Source organism: Alligator mississippiensis, chromosome 2, assembly GCF_030867095.1.
Source record: "Alligator mississippiensis isolate rAllMis1 chromosome 2, rAllMis1, whole genome shotgun sequence".
In the NCBI taxonomy this organism is placed as follows: Eukaryota; Metazoa; Chordata; order Crocodylia; family Alligatoridae; genus Alligator; species Alligator mississippiensis.
In genome coordinates, this window is record NC_081825.1 from 103,328,995 (window position 1) to 103,351,381 (window position 22,387).

The 22,387-nt window shown below is 43.3% G+C and overlaps 1 protein-coding gene across 4 annotated transcripts in view; it reads left to right on the forward strand.

Annotated features, from left to right (window-relative positions):
• The window catches only part of INPP4B (inositol polyphosphate-4-phosphatase type II B), a 606,962-nt gene that overhangs the window by 381,819 nt on the left and 202,756 nt on the right, over positions 1-22,387 (forward strand). For all 4 annotated transcript variants that reach the window (XM_059722033.1, XM_059722036.1, XM_059722037.1 and 1 more), the window contains exons 10-11: positions 7,931-8,042; positions 16,575-16,647. In XM_059722033.1, the coding sequence (XP_059578016.1) occupies positions 7,931-8,042; positions 16,575-16,647 (185 nt within the window). The remainder of the gene's footprint in view (positions 1-7,930; positions 8,043-16,574; positions 16,648-22,387) is intronic.

The window sequence follows — 22,387 nt, forward strand, 5'->3', positions numbered from 1 at the left end:
TTCTGCCTTGGCCTGCCTAACTGATTCCCAGCAATAGTGTGCCAGGGAGGTGTATTCCTCCTTGGCGTCTGCCCCCCACTTCCACTGCCTATAAAACTCTTTCTTTACCCCCAGTCTTTTCTGGAGTTCCCTGTTCAGCTAAGGGGGATTTTTTTGTCCCCTTTCCCCCTTTCCTGCGTAATGGAATAGTCTCCTTTTGTGCACCAGGGATCACTCCCTTGAGAAATCGCCAACCCTCCTGGACCCCCATAAACTCGATGCTCTTGAATTCAGCCACCTCACTAACTAGCCTTCTAAGTTTACTAAAATTGGCCTTTCTGAAGTCTAACACTTTAGCCTTGCTGGTTATTTTTCCCACCCTTCACTGGATTGTGAATTCGACGAAATGATGGTCACTATCTCCCAGGTTACTGTGCACTCACAGGTTACCCACAAGATCATCCCCTGTTGCTAAGACTAGGTCTAGCAAGGCATTACCCCTGTTGGGTCTGGTCACCTCCTGGGTTAGGTGGAGGTCCTGCACGCGTTGAAGAACCTGCATGAGCAGTTAGTTTTGTCTGTCTGCTCCTCCCAGCAGATGTCCAGGTAATTTAGGTCCCCCATGACCACCGCCTCTCGCATGAACAGCCTCTGAGAGCTGCCTGGAGAATACCAGGTCTAGCTTGTCATCCTGATGAGGAGGTCTGTAGTAGACCCCCACTACCAAGTCCTTTTCCCCTGGACCCCCCTGTATCCTGCATTGCCATCTGGGAGTTGTGGGGGAGGGGCAAAAGACAAAATAGTCCCCTGCCAGGGAGGAGGTAGGAAAAAGAAGCTCTGGGGCTCTGCTGGGAACTGTAAGGAAGTTTTAGATAAGTCTAAAATTGGTTGACCCGAACCGAAGTATACCTCCACAATAGGGTTGACTTAGATTAGGTCAGCCATTTTTAGACTAATCTAACTGTCCTGAACTACTGTACAGTTCACACATATATCTACCTAATTAGTATAAGGTCCTCAACTGGGTGAACTAATTTAGTCCAGGCAGCCATTTTTAATGCAATCTAATCTCCCCCTCACCCCCTCTACCCCTCATGTCTGTACCTAGCGTTAGTTAAGTAGTGAAACCTTTTGTTGTGGACTTTCTTAAGCTGCATCAAGTAGGATTTTCTATCAGTTTAGCTTCCCCTGTCCACATGCGGAGTTGCAACATTTTAACTAAATAAATCAGATCAGTGTTCCCCACCTTAAGATAAGGGTGCATAGATACCTAACTGTGTGATAAGCTATTGTATGTAATTACAGGGTGTCAGTTGGGGTACCTGGCTATTGCATGCATTTTCCACATGGTAAATGCAAAGCAGCTTACAAATGAATGGCTTAAACAACCTTACATTTACTTTGGGGTAAAAGTGTTTACACAAATTGTTACCCCATAGTAGCTGTGCTATAATTATACTGTCTAGCTTATCTCACAGTATGGGTCTGTCTACCCCATACCCTTAGGTACAGTTAATATAGAAACAGTTACTGTATGTCCTCAGAATAATTGGTTCAGATTTAGACCAGTGTTAACAAAATTAGATTCTGACCCAGGGTTCCTGACATCCACCATATTATGCAAGGTATCTGTTTCTTATTTTTCATTAAAATTTTCCATTCAGTGTTTTTTTTTATTTTTACACTGCTGTAATAAAGACTGGGGTAGATCAGTTAAGGTATCTTGCCACAGCTCCAGAAGTATGAGTTCAGTCCCTGCACTGGACTTATGCCAAAGGCTGCCTGCAGTTGACCCAGCTATAATTGGGTATCCAACCATTTGGGGAATTGATGACAGCTGGCTGTGATGCTGGCCATATCACTCCCTAGTGTGCTGTAACCATGCTAGTCCAAGGGGCTGCTCAGCTTGTGTGGATCTTTAACCTTAACCTTTGTAGTAAAGAACAGTTTAGAATGCATAAACCAACTCCCATAGCAGTGCACCAGCTTTAATCAAGCGTTGGGAGGTCACAGCTGCATTATTGGAATTTTGAAACTAAGTTTTGTAATTTTTTTATACTACTTGGGAAACGTTATCTTTCTTTATAAGCATTTTATACTGTGGGCAACATGTGCACAATAGCGGGTTGTTAAATGCTTAAAACCAGTTGAACTAAGGATAACTGGTAAGATTGTCTCAGTCAAATGTGCTATAGTTAGGGCATCTTACATTAATTAGTCTCCCATGGTCATCACTTCTGTTTAAAACACGTTTAGTTAAGACCTCTAGAGGTGAGGATGCCTTGATCCAAGAATGGCCAACCTGTGGCGCACATGCCACAAGTGGCATGGGCAGTCTCTGTGGGCACTGACACAAGTGATATTTGTCAAATGATTGGCCCCTTGAAGGCACTCTACAGCTGTGCCCTGACAGAAGTACATAGCTGCAGAGTGCTTTAAAAGTGTTTAGTTGTGTGACAAATTAACCCTTGTGTAATGAGGGTTCATATAAAGGTGCTTCAAAATGGAACCCCTTCATTAACTTCTGTCTGTTCCTGCACATGATCAGGGCTGGGCTGCATCAGCCCAGCCCTGCCCCTGGTGCTGTCTCCAGCAAAGGAGAGAGAGAAGGGATGGGGAGGGAGCTTCAGTCTGGGGTTTGCCCAACCTGAGCTGAAGCAGGATTTGGGGGGTGGGGGGGAGGGCTCCAATCCACCCACCGCCACTCCAGCTGAGGCTACACAAACACCAGCCTGGAGCTCCCTCTCCTCCCTTCTCCCCATTCTCATCCTGCAAACAACATTGGAGCTGGGAGGGAGGGAGGCCATGGTTAAGGGAGAGAGGCTGCAGACAGGTAGCTCCTCCTGGATTGGCTTCAAAGTAGAGCTCAATCCAACACACCCCTGACCCAACAATGAACGTCTGTTGGGTTGGCGGGGGGGGGGGGGGGGGGGGGGGGGGGGAGGTTGTGCTAAGTCATGGCACTTTCTTTTCCCTGACACACTTAAAATTTAGGGTGTCAGGGAAAAGATACAGGAATTGGGAACAAGTAAAGAGATTGTGATGATTTGGGGAACCTAATATGACTTCTGAATTTTGGTTGATCTTGTAGAATTATGGAACTACTTTAAAATTAAAGCTTCTATAATTATGTGCCCACCTCTGTCAAGGCCAGTATTCAACTGTTAAATGAGGGGGGGACCTAATTAGGTTTTAATCCATAATTTTATTAATGGATTTTGGGTTTCTAATCATAAAATTTGCAGGGGAGGGGGTAGCAGAGAATTTGCAATTTTTAAACAGAAAAAAACAGGATCCTTGCACAGTACTAAGTAGAGAGGGAGAGAATTTCCCAAGTTCAGTGTACTTCCTATTGCACTCATGACAACTGTTCCTTCATTAGTACTTGAATGTTTCTTACTTGTTGAGGCCCAACAAGATGCTTATAAAGACAAAATACAATATGAAGACAGTCCATGCCCCCAGGTACTTACAGTCAAGTTATAAAAACATAGAAGATGTGTACTGCAAACTCCAACAATAAATGGAGTATTACATGCACACATACATATGCATACATACAATGCGTGAAAGCTTAGCAAACCAATAAAGCACCGGCCAGCCTGGCCCAGTGGTACATGGACTGGGAGGGAGTCATGTGCCATCAGGCTGGGTGGACTCTGTGCCTCCACGTGGGCCTTCCAGCACTCCAGCAGGAAGCCTCATATGGAGGCAAGCAGGAATCCACTTAGCCTGACGGTGCACGACTCCCTGCCTCCATGTGTGGCTTCCCAACTGGCCCAATGACACGTGCCTTCTGGTCCAAACACCATCAGACTGGGCTGGGCCGGCCCTCCATGTGGGGCTTCCAGCACTCCAGTGGGAAGCTGCACAAGGAGGCATAGAGTTGTGCACTATTGAGCCAGGCAGGCTTGTGCTTGCCTCCACATGTGGCTTCCCGCTGGAGTGCTGGAAGCCCCACATGGAGGGCCGGTCTGCCTGGCCAGATGGCGCATGGACAGCAGCAGCAGCTCGGCACTCACCCCAGCCTCCGGCATGCCACAGCGTTCCTTGAGCTGCAGCACTGTACTGTGACCACTGCCACCTTCTCGCAGGAGCGGGTCACAGGGCAGGTGCCCTGGCTGTTCAACACAGATAGACATGCAAGTAAAAGACCCTGCCTGCCCTACCCCTGGCAGGGCGTAGGGATGCTGCCCGGGTTCTCCTATGTTGGCCTGAGAGTGCCTACAGACACTGTCCCACTCCTTCAGCCCTCCCCCTACACACCCCTTCCCTGCCTCCCACCTGTCCTGCTGGCTCTTCTCACAGCCTCCAACCCACCCACCAGCCCTGGCAGTCACCCATACCCAACCTACACCCCCCACCCAGCCCTGCCAGTGCCCCTCATTCCTGACCTGCAGCCCCTTACCTACCTCCTCAGCCCTGCTGGAGAGAACCCAGAGCTGGCCCTCAGCCTGCTGAAAGCTTCACCTACCCCAAAGGCTTCAGGAGGGAAAGTACGGCAGAGCCAGGCCCTGGCTGACTCAAGAGTCTCAAGTCCTACCCCTTCCCCCTCTCCCTCCCCCTCAAGACGGGGATTAGGGTTTGCTGCCTTTTTTTAAAGAAACTCTTGCAGGCTGAAACTCTGCCAGCCTGCAGAGAGCTCTTTGTAAAAGTGGAAAATCTGTGCGTTTCTCCCTCAAAATGAAAAATCTACTTTTTTTCTCAGTTGAAAGGGAAAATCTAAATTTTTTCCATGGGAAATGGAAATCCTGGATCCCTGGTAATGTGTATGCATGTGCACTACTAGAAATTGGATAAAGTAGACAGGCATGTTCATGGATATCCCACCATATTCATTAGCACAAGAGCAAATGACAATTGTTTTAACTAAATTTAAGTAGGTTCATGTTTTTGTTTGTTTGTTTACTGCGTTTCTCTTTTCTTTTACTAGTTCTTGCAAGATTTTAATTTGATATTTGTGTCTTCACAAGTTTTAAATGCATGGCGTGTCTATTGTCTGAAGGCTCTCATACAGCAATGGTATTTTAAATTCAGTGTCTGACATAGCTAATGATGGTTTCTCCCTGGACACTCTTTGTTGATTTGTGTGCCTGTAGCATTAAGAAAATAAACCTTGTTTCATATTGTTGTTACATTTCCAGAGCCTTTTTTTCTTCTTTTTTTGCTGTGGGGAGATGAAAGACTATGAGAGCATAGACAAGATCTCAATGTTTTAGTTTCATTCTGTTATAGAACATTTCTTTTGTAGTTTTGAACAGATCTATGTTTCGGCATGCAGTATGGCAGACTTTATTAGGATGTGGGAAGTATTCAAGAAATAACTATTTTAAAGGTTAGATTAAAGATAAATTATATTAAGTGCATATTTCAAACTGTGTATGGCTAGAGTAATCAGATAGATATTGATGCTGAAAGGAGAAATCCAGCATTCAAGGGGAGGGAGAGAGGAAAGAGATTTTGCAAGTGCTTTGTAAGAAATATTTCTATTTCAGTTTTGATTTATTTGGTCATGTCTTGCATTGTAGCACCATGGATGATTCTCTTGTCAGCTCATTTACAAAGTGAACCTAAGTTGTCATTCATTTTCATTTTCACCTGTTTGATACTGGTATAAGTGACAATAGACTCAGTTCTATTGTTTCCAGTACAATCTCGAATATGCCTGCAGGTTTACTTTTGCCCTGAAAACAGAAACCATTTAAATCCAGTACTGACTGCAGGTTTTAGTTAAATATTTAAGACAACCAGGCCATAAGGCGGAAGTTTGGCTTATTGATCAAGATGTATTCAATTTTTGTGAAATACTGGTCTTTTATCAGCACATCTGCCATGGCACCTGGATTTTTAAAGTTATATGTGACTTGGAATTAGCTGTTTGCATTGCATATTCACTTGTTCCTCACAGGGTGATTTATCCAGTTATTAACATAGCCTGACCTATTCAAGGCAATTATGACCTGAAAAGAAAAAAGATAGAAAAATAATAGGTCAAACAAGTGAAGTGGTCTGTAGTAATTCAGAAAAAGAAGTGACTTGTCATTAATTCATTACACACATTTTGTATTTTGTTATTTAAAAAGAAAATACATTATTTTTTCATCATAAATTTTAAAATTAATATTATGTACTTTTGTCAGTGAAACCCTCTGGCAGCTGAAACATGATTGCTCACTAATAATTTCCACCTTTGTTTTATATTAACTAGTTTGTTCATACAGAGTCATTTGATTGAAGCCTGCTGGAATTGGTTGGTTTATTTATTGTCGTATCACTGGTGAACTTGTTTTGAACCAAACAAAAAAAAGCCCCAGGGCACAGTGTAGATAATTATGTAAAGTTTGCAAAGGTTTCTATTGAAAAGTATTCAGTTTGTTTAGTGTCAAATAAACACATTTAAATGTCTCCCATGTTAGAGAATAGTGATCAAGACCAAAAGCAAACATTTTTAAGTTAAAGTACAGAAGTAGACAATTTGCAAATTTATTCCAGAATCTGGAAAATATTCCAATTTAGAAACGTGGAAAAGGGCCTGACTGTGAAAAGCTATGAGCATATGATTGTAAGACTTCACTAGGACTACCCAGCATGTGTGAAATTTGTAAGGACATGTGAAATCATTGAAATTTGAGGCCCATATTACTTTGGAAAGTTGCTTAGTATTCTCTTGGTCTGATTCCTTATTAGTAACATGGGGAAGATAAGGCTATTTCTTATCTCATAGGAATGGTGTGAAGATTACTTACCTAATGTTTTTAAGATGCAGAAAAGATTTGATGCAGAGGAGGAGTGCGATGTTTTCCTGGAATGAAAATTCTCCCAGGAATACAGAATATGTTTAGTCTTAAAAAAAAAAAAAGTATATTTCCCAGCATTATCTTGACTCTGGAAGTTGCTATTTTTCTCCTAGCCATGTAGTCTTTTCCGCAATGCCTTCATTCAAGTGCTCATCCTAACCTATAAGATTATACCTGATGCCCCAAATGCTTCTCTGCTCTCACTCTCCCCGTTTCTTATATTCCTCCCAATCTGTTAAGCTCTCTACAAAGCTCCTTTCATCTGTTTTTCTTGCTCTCAACTTTGCCTTTTATCTTGCTCTCCCCTATTTCTGGAATAGTCCTTTACTCTCTATCCTTTTTCTCCTAAAAGTCCAGTTCTTCAGTAATCTTCACCTCCTTCTTTTTTCTATTCACAATCCTGTCAACCTCCCTTTCTTAAGCTGTATTTTATGGTCAGTGAGATTTGAGGAGGTACTTCAGCTTCTGTAAGGATATAGGTTTTCAAGTCCCCAGAATCTATGAATACCAAGGTTATCCCATCACAAATTTGGAGTTCTGCATCTAAACTTAATTTCTTTGATTGAAGGAGACTTTTTCCAAGTCTAATCAAATCAATGTAAAAAGGAATGTGTTTTCTCTGCTTGTTCACCTGATATAATAGCAGTGTTTCCCAGGCAGTTGAGGAATGGTACTTAGCAATAGTTAGACAAGGAAATCAAAGAATGGGTATTCACACTTGTTTTACTCTTTGATTTGGTTTAGCAGTAGATTTTGTGATATACTAAAAATGTTCTCTCTTCACAGATAATGCTAGAAGCAGGTACTGATGTATGCTATGGTGTTGTAGATTATAAAGGGATTTGGGCAAAAGGGGTATTTTATTTTTTCTTAAAGTACCCTTATGCTGAGACCATTTAGAGCATCTCCCCACCATGGCAGATGGTGGGGGGAGGCTACCTCCATCCTCCATAGTTTTAATGAAAATTTTCAAAGTTATCCTTGGTATAAGCAGGAAGATGCAAGTAATTTATTTATAATTTGCTTTATGGTGGCAGAAAAGCAGTTTCAGAGAGCTAAAAAATAGAAGAGTAAATATGTACTGAGTAATATCATTCTTGAAAAAGTCTTCTGAAGAATTCTTTTTTTTTTTTTAACCTAATATTTGGTTTCAGGACTTCTGATGGTGGAAAAACAGTGGGTACCATAGAAGTCAGCTTTGTGAAGATGGGAGAGATAGAGGATGGGGAAACGGACCACATCACAACAGATGTGCAGGGACAAAAGGTAGGAACTCAATCAGTTCACTGCACAAATTAAATTAGAATGATCAGTTATGCCAGATGCCTATATTACTAATATCACACCGGGGTTTAAATGTGTGTTGTTTAAAAAGCTAGAAAGAAATCCTCTCTGGAATAAAGCAAAATGTTTGCTTTCTAAACTAAAAATAGATTTGTTCCAAGTCATATTCTGTTCTCATAGTTTTTCCTTATGTGGTTTTTTTAGAATAAAAGTATTCATTTTACCCTCAATTAACCACTCCTTGAGACTGTCACAATATTGAATGAGGTACTTTAGATAGTTCAGTTCCCTGTGCCGTACTTGGTAGAGGCATTAAACTTTAATATTGCTAAACTTTTCATGCAAAGGGCAAGTCTAATGAGAACTTCACATCTTGTGAAATAGCATGGGAACGCATTTTCAGAGAAGCAAGGTTGGAAATAAGAGGCCGCATCATGAATGGTTTTACCACTTTTCTTCTGTATGTTCAGAACTGTGGGCTACAGGTCTGAATTGTAATGATACACTTTCTGTTTCTGTACACCATTCTTCTCAAAAGATACCAAAACACTTTTAAAATGTTAGGCCATTGTAAACAGGTAGTTTTTTCACCCACTTCCAAAGCAGCCAGGAAATGCTGTGAAGAGTCAAAATGTGCTTTTTTTTCATGGATTTGGCTCTTTTAATAGAAGTTGGCACAAAACATGCAACATGAACTACAGCCCTTGCTGCTGTCCTGGGGATCCAGGCCGACCTAGATAGGTTCACAAGGTGGCCGGATACAAACCTGATGACCTTCAACATAGAGACATGCAAGGTCTTCCACCTCAGGAGGAAAACCCTGCATCATACCTATTGGCTTGGCAGTACTTCACTGACTAGCACTACGTCTGAAGGAGACCTGGGGGTCATGATTGACCACAAGATGTATATGAGCCTCCAATGCGATGCTGCAGCCGGCAAAGCAAATAAAACCCTGGCTTGCATCTACCAATGCATCTCAAACAAGACCCAAGATATCATTCTCCCACTTTATTCAGCCTTGGCGAGGCCATAGCTGGAGTACTGCATCCAGTTCTGGGCTCCACACTTTAAAAAGTATGTGGAGAAGCTCAAGAAAGTCCAGAGGAGAGCCATGAGCATGATCAGAGGTCAAGAGAGCAGGCCATAAGAGGAGAGGTTGAGAGGCATGGGACTCTTCAGCTTGGCAAAGTGTAGGCTCAGGGGGGACTTGGTGGCAGCCTATAAGTATATCGGGGTGTTCATTAGGACCTGGGACAACGTCTGTTCACCAGGGGTCCCGCAGGGAAAACAAGGTCCAACAGTCAGAAACTGCTGGAAGACCATTTTAGACCAGACATAAGGAAGAACTTCTTTATTGTCCGAGTATGCAGAGTCTGGAATAGACTCCCCCCCAGAAGTGGTGCAAGCACCTACCCTGGACACATTTAAGATGTGCCTGGACAATTATCTTGCTGGGGTCCTCTGACCCTAGCTTTCTTCCTGTCCTTGGGCAGGGGGCTGGACCAGATGATCTGACGAGGTCTCTTCCAGCCCTAATGTCTATGAAATCCTCAGACTTGGTTGTACCACATTTGGGATAGGGACAGACATTTTAAAGCCTGAGCCTGAATTGATTCAGTCTTTGCAGGTTAGTCTAACTTGGCTAGACTGAATCAGTTTGTAACTGTACAGACATCCCAGAAATGCAGACACATGCCTGCAGTGACTCAAGCTAGAAGCCAGGGGCCTCTAAAGCAGTCCTCTCTTCCCTTACATAGTGCTGAGCTGAGCGGGCCGTGGCCAGGCCCCAGCAGTATGCTCTGATTAGAGAGATCTGCCTGCACCATCCCAGGCTTTTCCCAGCTTGCTGTTCAAGGGGCAGGAGTGTTGCCAGGCCCTAGTCCTGGGCTACACTCTGAGGCAAGGGAGGTTTGTGCAGTGCATTCATTTGTTGATGATATGGAACTTTTCAGTCTCTCTCCCTGCTTGTTTATACTTTCTGCAGCAAACTGGCAGGCAAGCAAGCCAGCAGGGGACAGATAACAATGTTTTATCACCCCATCAGCAAAGCAATAGCCTCTCATTAGTTCAAGCTCTTTTTAAACAGCTTTTTCCAAGGTAGGAAGTCGGGACCTTACTAGCTGACCTATTGATTGGCTGCAAAAAGTTCTAAGTGGACACTGTCTTGTCTGCCTGTCCCAGTGAAATTGGAGACACACACACAGACACCTCTCAGCATTACCACATGCCTAGGGTCCGTGGGGCTGGGGTCCATGCTATGGGAAATGGGAGGTTGGGGGATTCCTGCTTGAACAGCAAGGGTGGGGGAGGGGGGAAGAGGAAGCCAGGCAGACCCTGCTGTGTCTGCAGTCTCTGCTGGAGCTCTGGCCTGGGAGCAGAGGGGAGGGATCAGCTATGCTGTGGAGCAGAGAGCCCTGCCCATCCCAGAGAGCATGCTGGGATGCTGGGGGAGACTGGTTTAATTTAAACCAGCAAGGGGTCTGAGACAGACATTGCATAAACTGGTTTGACCCAAATCAATTAAGTCTATTATATTCAACCAGGTTTATTTTAAACCAATTTCAGCCATTTGAAACTGGTTTATGTACATTGAACTTATGCTCTACCTGTCGCCCAGAGCCTGGCAGCACACTGCCTCAGCTCCCAGACAGCATGTGGCGCCCTGCCAAGCTGTGCTGCACCCGTGCAATGGGGCAGCTGCCGTGCAGATGCCAGGCGGGAGGGGGGGGAGGGGGGCAATCCCTGCTGCCCTGCAATGCATGAGGGGGCTCTGCCACGAGCACCCAGAGGCCCTGATCCCTGCTGCAGCCAGTGAGTGTGGGGCTTTTTTAGAGTGCTGGGAGGCTGGGGATGGGGGCCAGGTTGGGTAGCCTTGGGGGCTTCTCCCATAGCTCCTCCCCACCTGAGGAGAGGCAGGCACAGCTGGAGAAGCCACGGGAGAACCTGCAGTCTCTCGGCTATGCCTGCCTCTCCCCGGCCGATCTGAATCGGCACCAAATCTCCAATTCTTATTCACCCGAATAATCAGAATGTCCTGCAGCGGCCTGGCCATGGCCGCCTCACCTGCCTTATGGAAGCAAAGGGAGGGCTGCTCTAGCGCCCCTCAGCTTCTAGCCTGAGCCACTGCAGGCATGTGCCTGCATTTCTGGGATGTCTGTGCAGTTACAAACCAATGCAGTCTAGGCAGGTTAGACTAATCTGCAAAGAGTGAATCAATTCAGGCTCAGACTTTTTGAATGTCTGTCTGTTGCCTAGAAGTCCATCAGCGTGGAGATGGCCTGGAGAGTCCCTCTCAGTTGAAGCAACTGACAATTTGTTTTAGAAAAATTAAACCAAAATGTTTGGATTTTTCTGCAAATAAAAGTCTAAAATATGTTTTGATTGTGGAATTCTAACAAATATACTTTTTGCCCCAAATTGGCATGAAATCTTCACATTTCAACCAGCTCTAATAAAGAGGCAAATACTGTTTTTTGACTGCAAAGAATTCCATACTAGTGTAACCCATGACACTCTGCTGGGGGACTGGGATGAGAAGGTGAGGTGACACCCCACTTCCCCCAGCTTCCATTCTGACACTCCATCCCCCTCAGGAAGTGCCCAGGGCTCATGTCCTACTCATTTACCCACACTACTGATACCAGCCATAGTTTTATCATGTATCTCATCTAGTGGCTATAGAACCACTAGCCATATGAACCCATTGTGAGTCCTGGAGGAGGAACATTGCATTTGTCCTGGGACAAGTTATGCTGTGCCTGTTTGTCCCAGAACAGAAATGTCACAGGGATGGCATGCACACACATTTCCCTTCCAATCAGGGTTCACTGTGCAGCCAAATGCACTATCAATTTTCTGCATTTGATTCAATGTTGCAATCCTGGAACAACACTTCAGAAGCACTTTACAATGTCCGTAGAGCAAATGTTAATACTTCTTATCCCATGAACCTTTTTTAGGGTTTTTTCCTGGGACAGCAAGTATGGATATCTGAATGATTACACTCTGTCCTGGGATAAAATGGTTTTTCCTCGGGCAAATGTCACATCTGATTGCAGCCTTGGAAACTTATATTCATCCCTTGCCTTTTGTTCCACCCCTTTGGGCGAGGTGTGTTGAAGCCACAATGGCTACTGCATCCTTGATGCATCACTAACAGTTGCAAAGCACTAGTCTTTCCAACACCTTTAAGAATGGTTCCTTCTCTCCTACTCCATCTTGAACAGATTTAAACACAGCAGAGGACTCAGGCTGTTTGCTAAGATTTGAGCCTAAATGAAATGCAAGAAAATAAGAGAAGTTGATGTGCTGCCTTTGAAAGCAGGGAAAATTTGACATAATTTAAAATATAAGCTTTTAAAAATATATTAAGATTGAGAATTATACATGAGAGTAGGGCCAGAAAAGCAGCCTTTAAAAATGAAGTTGAAGATTGATGTAGAAAGTAGCACTAAAAATGAAATCATAAGGTGAGGAAAGAGATGTTGGGAAAGAATAGTAAAAAATGCATGTTTTAAAAAAAGTGTATATAAGTTACTAAGAGTCTCCAGCAATAGCCTATATGCTTTTCATTAAGGACACTGTTCATAAAAACATTTAGAAATGTCTCTCCCCATATCCCAGTCTTATGCACTATTTTATTAATTTCAAACAACACATAGTTTTCATGGGAAATAATATTAATTGCTCTAGTAATAGCTTTCATGTCGGATAGATAACTTCTGTGTGTGAAATAAGGTAGTGTTTGAGCTGATGAAAAAAACAGAAATATCATCCTGTAGAAGATTCTGAGATTTTGACATATTCATTTGGGCCAAATCTTTCCAGAAAGTAGGAATTTCACCATTTTCCAGGAGGAAGCATGCTGAAAGATTAGGTTTCAGCTGTACTATAAAAATTGAAACAATGTTTTAGGCTCATCAAGAGACAATATTTTGATAATTGCTCCATAGTAATTTTGATTATATGAAGATATTACCATGCAGGAGCAGCAAATGCTTGCTCACTGCTGCTGTGGGAAATGTCACTTCCTTTGTTGCCTTTGGAAACCAGTATTTTCTTTCCTGCTCAACACTTGTGTCCATGGAAAAAAAAGAAAAGGAGATGACATCTCTCCCAGTGGCAGAAAATCTCTGGCCACTGTTCCTGCAGTGTGTGCTGCTTGCACTCAGGGTCTGTTATACCTCTGGCTGGTTTTTTTTATTTTATTTTCATATGAAAGCCATTTCATTAACACATTTTTACTTGCTCAAAGTGTTATGTAATGCCATATTAGTAATTGTTTTGAGCCATGAAGAATAATAAAGACAGGTGCAATAACATATGGTATATGTTTAAGGATCAACGAGTCATTCTTTGGTGCTTTTTTCATCAACCATGAGTTTAAAATTTTTGGGCTCTTTTATTCTGGTTTAATGATGCAAGTCCATGGCCTAACTGGGAGGGGAGGGCAACTGGGGGACCAGCCACACGTAGTAAATCAGAGTGGGTGCCAGAATGGCAGCCCCCAGGGGCCTACATTGGTGCTGCAGCCCATTTAAGTGACCTTGCACCAAGGCAGCAGCAGCCTAGGCCACTGCAGCCACAGCCCCTTACTTACTCCCCACTCCCTTTCTGCCCAGGGCATCAAAATTTAAAGTTACATCTCTGGTGTCAGTGTCTTGTCGTTAGTAATAACTGTATTGCTTTGCCATTGTTCTCACAAGAAGTAATGCTATATATATACATAGGCAATGCATAAGGGGGGCACAGGGGGGATGTACCCCCTGCGATTGGCCACTGTCAACTTCTGAGGGCACTCACTCCTCACGCAGCCACCGCTAGCTGTGGGCGGTCCCCACTCACTGCTGCCGACAGCGCAGACGGCAGCTGTGGGCGGTCCCCACTCCCCACCGCCCCACCCCTGCCACCACCGCTGCTTGCGGGTGGTCACCATGTTCAGGAGGCACGCATTTTTGTGTGTGTGCGTGTGTATATGTGTGTATATGACTATTACTCAGTATGTGCGTGTGTGCATGTGTACATGAAGTTTCATATTTTATAAACAGTTTCCAACTACTGATTTTTTTTATTTTTTAATTTTTGGTGGAAAGGTAATTATGTTAGTGGTTGTGTGTGAAAGTGAATGTGATGGTAACAGAACGTGATGGATCTGTTACTGAGGTCCCTGGCAAACGTTATACTTTCATGTAATTAGCTTTACAATAAAACATGGAATAAGCCACGAAGTTATTACAATAAATGTATTAACTTAATAACAAAATGTATAATAACTTTGTGTGTTGTTCCCATTGCAGCTGAAACTGAATGTGTGTTCAGCACTTGAGAGTGTAGTGGAGCCCTTCAGAATCCCAGTTTTCCCAGGCTAGGAGTTCCAAACAGCTAAGTGGTGAAGCCACAGGCAGACCAGGCAGTCAGCTTACTACTTGCCAGTGCAGGGGAGCCAGGCATCATGACCTCGGCCTCCCTCTGCACTGGTGATTGGGATTTAATCCTTCATCCCACAGATATGCCTCCTGTCATGTGGCATTCATATGCATGTGTGGCATGGCAGGAAATATGGTTGTTGGAATCATGAATTAGATCCCACCATGCTTTCAACTGAACATCTGTCAATGGCCTAAAAGCTAAGAGCAGCCATGTCCAAATTTAGTGTTCATAGGATATTAAGAATGTAGGAATTCTCAAAATTGGAGCTAGTGGCTTGTCATTGTTGGTGATTTGTGTATATTTCTGAGAGAGGTAGGCACTCGATCTGGTTGAAAACATGTTCTTTGCTGTGCAGCTGTTCCAGCTGCCTTGGTGGACAGGTAGGCAGGAAAGACTGAAGCTCTTGGACTAGGGACAGACTTTCAAAAAGCCTGAGTCTGAATTGATTCAATCTTGGCAGATTAGTCTAACATGACTAGACTAAATCACTTTGTAACTGCAAAGACATCCCCTCTAGACTGAAAAAATGCCAGCACATGCCTGCAGAAGCTCAGACTGGAAGCTGGGGGGCACTAGAGCAGCTGTTCCTTCCCTTCCACAGCGTTGAGCTGAGCTGGGGCCAGGCCTGGGCTGGATGCTGTGATTAGGGTGGGGTTCCCCCCTGCTTGATAACAGAGCGTTTGTCAGCTCTGTTATCAGCATTTATCAGCCCATCAGAAAACAAAACCTTACTCACTAGTTCAAGCTCAACTTAAACAGCTTTTTTTAAAGTAAAGAATGCAGGGACATTACCAGGTGAGCTGTTGATTAGCTCCAAAATGCCCTAAGTGGACACTGTCCTGTCTGCCTTACACAAAACTAGCCAGCATACCACATGCTGGCCACGGTCTGTGTTGTGCGAGAGAGGAGGACGGGATCTCTGCTTAAGCAGCGAGTGGTGAGGTGTGGCAGAGGGGGCATGGAGAAAGGGGGCAGGGGGAAGCCAGCAGACCCTGTTGTGCCTGTAAGTCTCTGCTAAGCTCCAGCCAGGGAGCAGAGAGGAGGGGCCAGTCCAGCTGTGGAGCAGAGAGTCCTGCCCAGCCCAGAGAGCATGCCGGGATGCTGGGGGAATCTGATTTAATTTAAACCAGCAAGGGGTATAAGACAGACATTGCATAAACTGGTTTGACCCAAATTAGTTAAGTCTGATACTACATTCAACCAGGTTTATCTCAAACTGGTTTCAGCCATTTTCAAACTGGTTTATGTGCACTGAATGTCTGTTCTGTGACAGGTTTAAACCAGTTTTTGATCACTTAAACAGTTTATGTGTAATGTCTATCCCTAGCCTCACAGTTCAACCCTCTCCCTCCCTGATGCTGCCAGGATTGAACCAGCTACCACAGAGAAGTCTTACACTAATATGTACTATAAGCAGTAGAAATTATTAGATAAAACAGTTTTAGAAGATGATGATAATAACAGATAAAGTGTTCTAAAATCATGTCCTGACACACTACATTTTAAACTGAAAATTACTATCTTTGACTGTAACTCATGTGAATTTTCATGTAATCACAACCCTACTCCCCAAAATGATTCTGTTCTGTTTTCTAAGTAACTCTTTTGGTCACAAGTGGCAACTTAAATTTTAAATAGTCCCTCTAGTCTTCATCTTTCCCCCCCTATTTAATATTGCATTTGTGCTAAACTATGGAACTGCCTGCTATGTTTCCACAAAAGCCAAGGTGAATGAGAGCTCTTGAATGTGTATTACATGTCAGAAATGTTGTGCTCTGCCATTGTATTGCTGGCAACATCTGTTTTCTGCATTTAGGGACAATCTTTCATGCTTTGCCCTCTTCTCTATCCTGGCTCTGATTTGAAACTAAGGCCTCTTCTTATGGCTAAGATATAAAGGAAATAGGCAAAATAGGAATTAACAATAAAAACCCACTTAAATATGAAAATGTTTCATAGTACCACTAGGATTGGAAATTTGTCAAATATTTGCCCAGAAGATATATACTGGCTTATATTTTGCTGCAGCAGCATCTGAAGACTACTTTTTTATGCTAATATGTTATACTTTTTCTTTTTTAGTGTGCATTGGTTTGTGAATGTGCAGCCCCTGAAACTATAAGTGGTAAAGACAACTTACCTTTGTTAAATGCAGGTACGTGTTTTAACATCTATAATTATGAGAATAATTAGTGTTAGGAAGCTGCATATATTTATATATATATATAATATAAAATTAGTAGAAGAATTCAGGGGAGGAAATCTACAAAGTCTCAGTGGAAATCTACAAAATCTCGATGGACTACTGAATATAATACTTTTTAAAATGTGGTGCTCCATTTAATATTCAATTGAAGTTTAATGTTTACATATACACTGTACTGATATGTTTAGAAAAACAAGCTAAAAAGGATATTGAATGGCATATTAGCAGTTCAAACCACAAAATGTATAATCCACTTGCATCCAATCCATCCAACACATTTTAAATTCCCATTTGATTCAAAGACAGTGTGCTGTTTGACAACAATATGAAATGAAGAGTTTCAGAAGTATGAAAAATTACTGTCTTGCAAGCTCAACCCCTAGAAGCTATCTTTATTCACTTGAGAATGGTCCTGTCCCATTGATCTCTTATATGAGTAAAAATTTGTAGTCTGGCTGTTACATAGCACTTTCTGATACTCTTGAATTCTTCCTCACTTAAGGCCTGATCCCAAGCTCACTGAAGTTGGTGGAAAAACTCCCAATGACTTCATTGGGCATTAAGGTCTTTTTGCATATGTGTGTTAGATTTGGAATTGTATTGCTGAATCTTAAAGCAGTTATACTGAATATATGGCTAATAGTTAGGCGTATAATGTCAGCTTGACACGCATCATTTAAGCTCTAACTACCAGAGACTTGTGCCTCCCTTAGTAGATACAGTGGCACCTGTGCTTGAGCTGAAAGTCCTGAAGTTTTAAAGAAAGTAGGCTTTTGCAGGGCATTGAAACTCGGTTTGTGCTTTGGTCTGATGCAGCCTGAAAATTCAGTCTATTTCTCTTTCATTATACAAAGAGTTACTACCTGCAACACTATAAAAGTTTTATCAGCCTGAATTTATGAATCCATATTACACAGCAGTAGCAATACCCTGCTGCAAAGCAGCAGTTTTGTAAGATATCCAAAACACACACCACCCTCAGGTATCTTGCATATGCTATTTAATGTTTTAGATAATTGTAAAACATTTAATGTAATTTCTCTCATATATTTCCACCTGCAAAGTCTGGTTCCCTATTTACCATGAGTCCAGTTTTTCAGGTTTCAGAGGGAACCATGGAAATCTCTGCTAGATACCTGAAATCATTTTTTCCATGTATGTGAATTCTGCATGTCTTCCTTATGGCTGTCGGGTCTAAGCAAAAAGCAGAGAGGCTTCTTTCTGTAGTGACAAAGTCACCATTTATAGTTCTGCCTGGCCATGGGATACATCGGTATTACTTCAGTCCACCTGAGTGTACGTGTTTGTGTGTTCTTTTAAAAGAATGTTGCTTCGGTTGCAAAGTGAAGCACTTTAAAGCTAAAAAAAAAAGTTGGAATTAAACCTATCTATGCAGTCTTACTAGTTCTTCCTTGTTTGTATACATTATAGTATATAGTCTTTTGAATACAGAATTACTTCACATGTTTTTTTTGTACAGTACTTCTACCTCTAGTTCACAGGCTTTTTTTTTTTTATCCTGGGAAGGTTTCAGGACCTTGACACACAAGATTCTGAAGGACAAATAATGGAAATAAAATGATGTGGGTCAGGTTCATAAGTTGGAATGGGACATGAAACAGGAAAGCCTGGAAAGTATCCATTGCTTCTTAAATGGATATTGTCCTGTGATACTCTGTGCAATGACCCATAGAAACAAATACATGGAAGTAGTCCTCACAGTCACCAAGGATTCCTTACTCTGCCTTAGCCTCTCATCTTGGCTAGGGTTGGGTCCCTTGGTAGACTGCTTCTAAATTAAAAAAAAGTGCAGGGGAAAAATGAACCCAGATCCTCAGCAGAAGTTCCTAGAGGAGGTAGAAAAAAGACTGCAATCCCATGTGTATACATACCAGGATCTCTTTTACCCACAAAAGATATGTGTCAAGAAACTTTGTAAACAGAGATCAAAACATTCCTGTGTTCAGAGCTCTGTAGAGTAACCACTGACATGACAGGCCATGGACTTAAAGTGGACTAAAGGCTGGCCCATATGAGCTTTGTCATTCACTGATGGTAAAAGATCTGATCACTTAGTTGGGGGGTGGAGAGAAGGGGAAAGGAACAAGAAGACAAGTAAATGAACTGTATAGACCATGAATGTATATAGTTTTTATCATGTGGCTCTGGTAGCTCATTGAAAAACTGGTGAGTGGCTTGTAGGTTAAGGCCTGACTTCAAGATCTCGAGGGCCAGATGATATGCCTCCTGTAGGGCATGCTTGAGATAAACAAGAGAAAGGGGACCTGTGAGGTGGGCAGGTTTTTGTGCTGGCCAAATGTTACAGGGTCCATTTGGTCAATAAGAGCTCTGATTCTGGTGACAACAGTGACAACTAACGTCCAATAAAGCAAGGGAACCTCCATCACTGTTCAGTAAGATGTAGGTAATATAGCAGAGTTTAAGTGAGGAGATCCTCACCCTTGGTAGCTGCAGTAGACCTGGTTTCAGAGATCAAATTCTAGGTCCTAAGAAATTCTGGTGAAAGTCCAGCAAATATCTCAGGGGAGACCACTTTTGATAAGTACTGAAGAATTGCTGGTCACAGCAGAGCCCTCAGTTATTGTAGAGGAGTCTACCAGGGCCATTCAGAAGTAGCTTATTTTATTCTCCTTTTAGCCTTACAAAAGTGAAGCTGGTGGAGTCATCCAGATGTTGATTGTGCCAGACAGGCCATAAAAAGTGGTGTTTTCTCAGTGCCTGTATTGAACTCGGTGATTCAGGAGGTCCTGGAGCCTTCAGTTTCGCTATATAAAGCTTTGTCACTTGCTCTAATGCAGGGATGCTCAAACTTTGTCATAGTGAGTCTAACTGAGCAATGGAAAAAATGACTGCACCTCCCCATAACTTTGTCATATTTTCAACCTTTGCTTTTTGCTGGAACCTCTGCTGCTGTGCTCTCTTTGGCTTGGGTTGTATGCTTTTCTCCCTTTGTCACAAAATGATCCATTTTGCATTTAAGCAGCTTCTCACTAAGCATGCTGCTTATTTTTAAAATATTTTTAATTTAATTTCAAAAAATATTTTTGCCCTGATTACATGTGTAGGCGTACCATATATAGAAACAATTGCATACTAGCTCGAAATAAAGTATTACTATTGTATGTTGAGTGTGTGGGGTTTGGTTGGGAGGGGGGTGTATGGTGGGGTGTGTGTGAGAGGGGGTAGGGAAAGGGTGCGTGTGGGAGAAGGTGTGCAGTTTGTGAAGTGCGTGTGTGGGTGGGAGGGTGTGCGTATAGGTATGAGGCGGTGTGCATGTGCCAACGCCCCCTCCTCCCCCCCCCCCAATGGTGCAACAGCAGCAGCAAGAGACTGGCCTTTGCGTTGCTCATGGCCCGTGCAGGTGGAGTGCCCTGATGGCACATGGCTTCGGCCAGTTCTGGGAGCTGCACACAGTGGCAGAGAGTGGGGCCAGGCTGGCCCAGTTCCATTGGGCAGGGCTTCTGGTGGCTCATGTGTAGTTCTCGGGACTCACACACTGCTGGGGGGGGAAGCCCCATGCAGTGGAGTCAGTGGCCTGGCTCCGTTCCCTGCAACCATGTGCAGCTGCTGAGACCCCACTGGAAAGCAGGGAGTGGGGCCAAGCTGGCCTGGCTCTATTACACGGGCTCCTTGCCACTTCCACTGAAGCCCTGATCTGGACTCTGTACTCCTGCTGCTCTGCTGGGCATGAGCCCCGTGTTTCAAGCTCCTCACTCCTGCTGGCCCCAGTCCTGTGCTCTGTATTTGTGCCCAGCTGCAGCTTTCCCCTGCCTGCTCCCCCTCCCTACCTGCTGCCTGAAGCATTGCCCTCTCCTCAGAAAAGAAAAAAAACCTCACAGCTCATGCCTCCCTTGACGTGACACTGCACCTCCCTGGGGAGGCCTGCCTCACAGTTTGAGAACCACTTTTCTAAAGGAGTAACTGACAGCAGCAGTAGGTGTCCCAGTTTCAAGGGAAGGAAGAATTGATAGCAGAGGCTTAGTTAGTGTCAGGAGTGTATACCAGCGAGCACCCAGTCTCTACCTATCCAGCCCTTCTCCCCTATCTCTTCCACTGTCCCTGCCTTAGCCCTATCTCATTCACCACTGGTGCATTGTCCCAGTCTCAATCTCCTCACCTAAGCAGTCCTAATCTCTAGTCTGTTTTAAGCTTCTGGACCACTTGATGGACTCAGTCTCCTTTCTCAGTCTCATTTCACTAGACTCCCTGTTCTAGTCTCCTCCTGGATCTCATTCTCCTTGTTGAGGAAGTCCCAGTTTCTTCTACAGTACTCTGTGTGCTGCCAAACCATGCCATTCGCATTGCACATTTTCAATGTCCCCAGTGTTTCCCAGCCTCTTTTCCCAGGCTTCTTATACCCAGCCTTGCATCCTCTGACTCCCTGTCTCAGTCTCTTTGCCCAGCCAGTCTCAGTCCCCTTCTCGCCCCTCCCAATAACCTGTCTTCTGACAGATCTGTCTTCCCTCTGTTCTCAGTCCCAGACTACCGGATGTGGCTCTTTTTCTAATGTCAGTTTCTTCTTTGCCCATTGACTCCTTTTTCGTCCCCCACCTTATTCTATTTGGCTTCTAGACATGGTCTCCTTGCCCAGCCAGTCTTAATCTCTTGTCCCTTAGCACTGCAACCCCTTTCTCTACACTACCACCATAAGAGCCTCTAGTCCTGTTCTTTAAGAATCTTGTCCCTGGCCCTTTCCTGATGTTTCTTTTGCAATTCAATCAGCCAGTTTAATACTGCTTATGTCAGAACAGAACCAAGATAGGCTCTCTGCTCTCAGTTCCAATGCCCAGTCACACCACAAGCTTGAGCAGCCTGCACCAGCTGTCACAGGAAAAATCCAGCTTTGCTTGTGTAGCCAAGTAGCTGTGGACTGGAACACAGCCACTCTGTGGTGGTGTTGCATGCCCAGCCTGGTAAGCATTAGAAGCTCTGAGAGGCTCAAGCATGCTCAGCGAAGCTCTAATCTTTGAACATTTTAGATGTCAAGTTCTGGGAAGTTGCTACTGAACATGTACAAACTGAATTTTAAAAAGTGGCTAAATTTGGACAAATTTCCATGGGGGTGGCAAAAACTATATCCCTGACACGAAGGCTGCATATGCTCCAAATTTTATGTCTTCATTCCAAAGTTTGGGATAGTAGAGCTTTCCAAAGAAAATGTGGATAGAATTTTAACAGTGACTCCTCCTACCCAACTATTTTTTTTATCCAGTCTTGTTCTCCGAGACAACTGAACTGTTTTGATTGGAATTTTTCCCAATATACTAGGTATGGGACCGATAAAGTTTAGTCTGAAAGTCTGGAAATGTGAAAAGCAACTTGAAACAGAGTCATATAATGGACATTATTAAGCAACCTCTGTAATGAAGTAATAGTCCATGGTATCATCCAGTTTGCAATATGCACCTTTGTTTCCCCTCTCTATAAAACATACATGTACAATGAGAGATGCATCTACAGTGCTACACAGATACAAAATTCATATATGTGGGTATTATTTATAAGTGTACATATATATACATACATATATATATGTGTATGTGTGTGTGTGTGTGTGTATATATATATATATATGTGTGTATGTATGTACTGGAGTATAAACTTTTGGCTGTCTCTTGAATTGTTTATCATGCGTTGAAAATTTTGAAACCGAAAAAGTACCCCCATG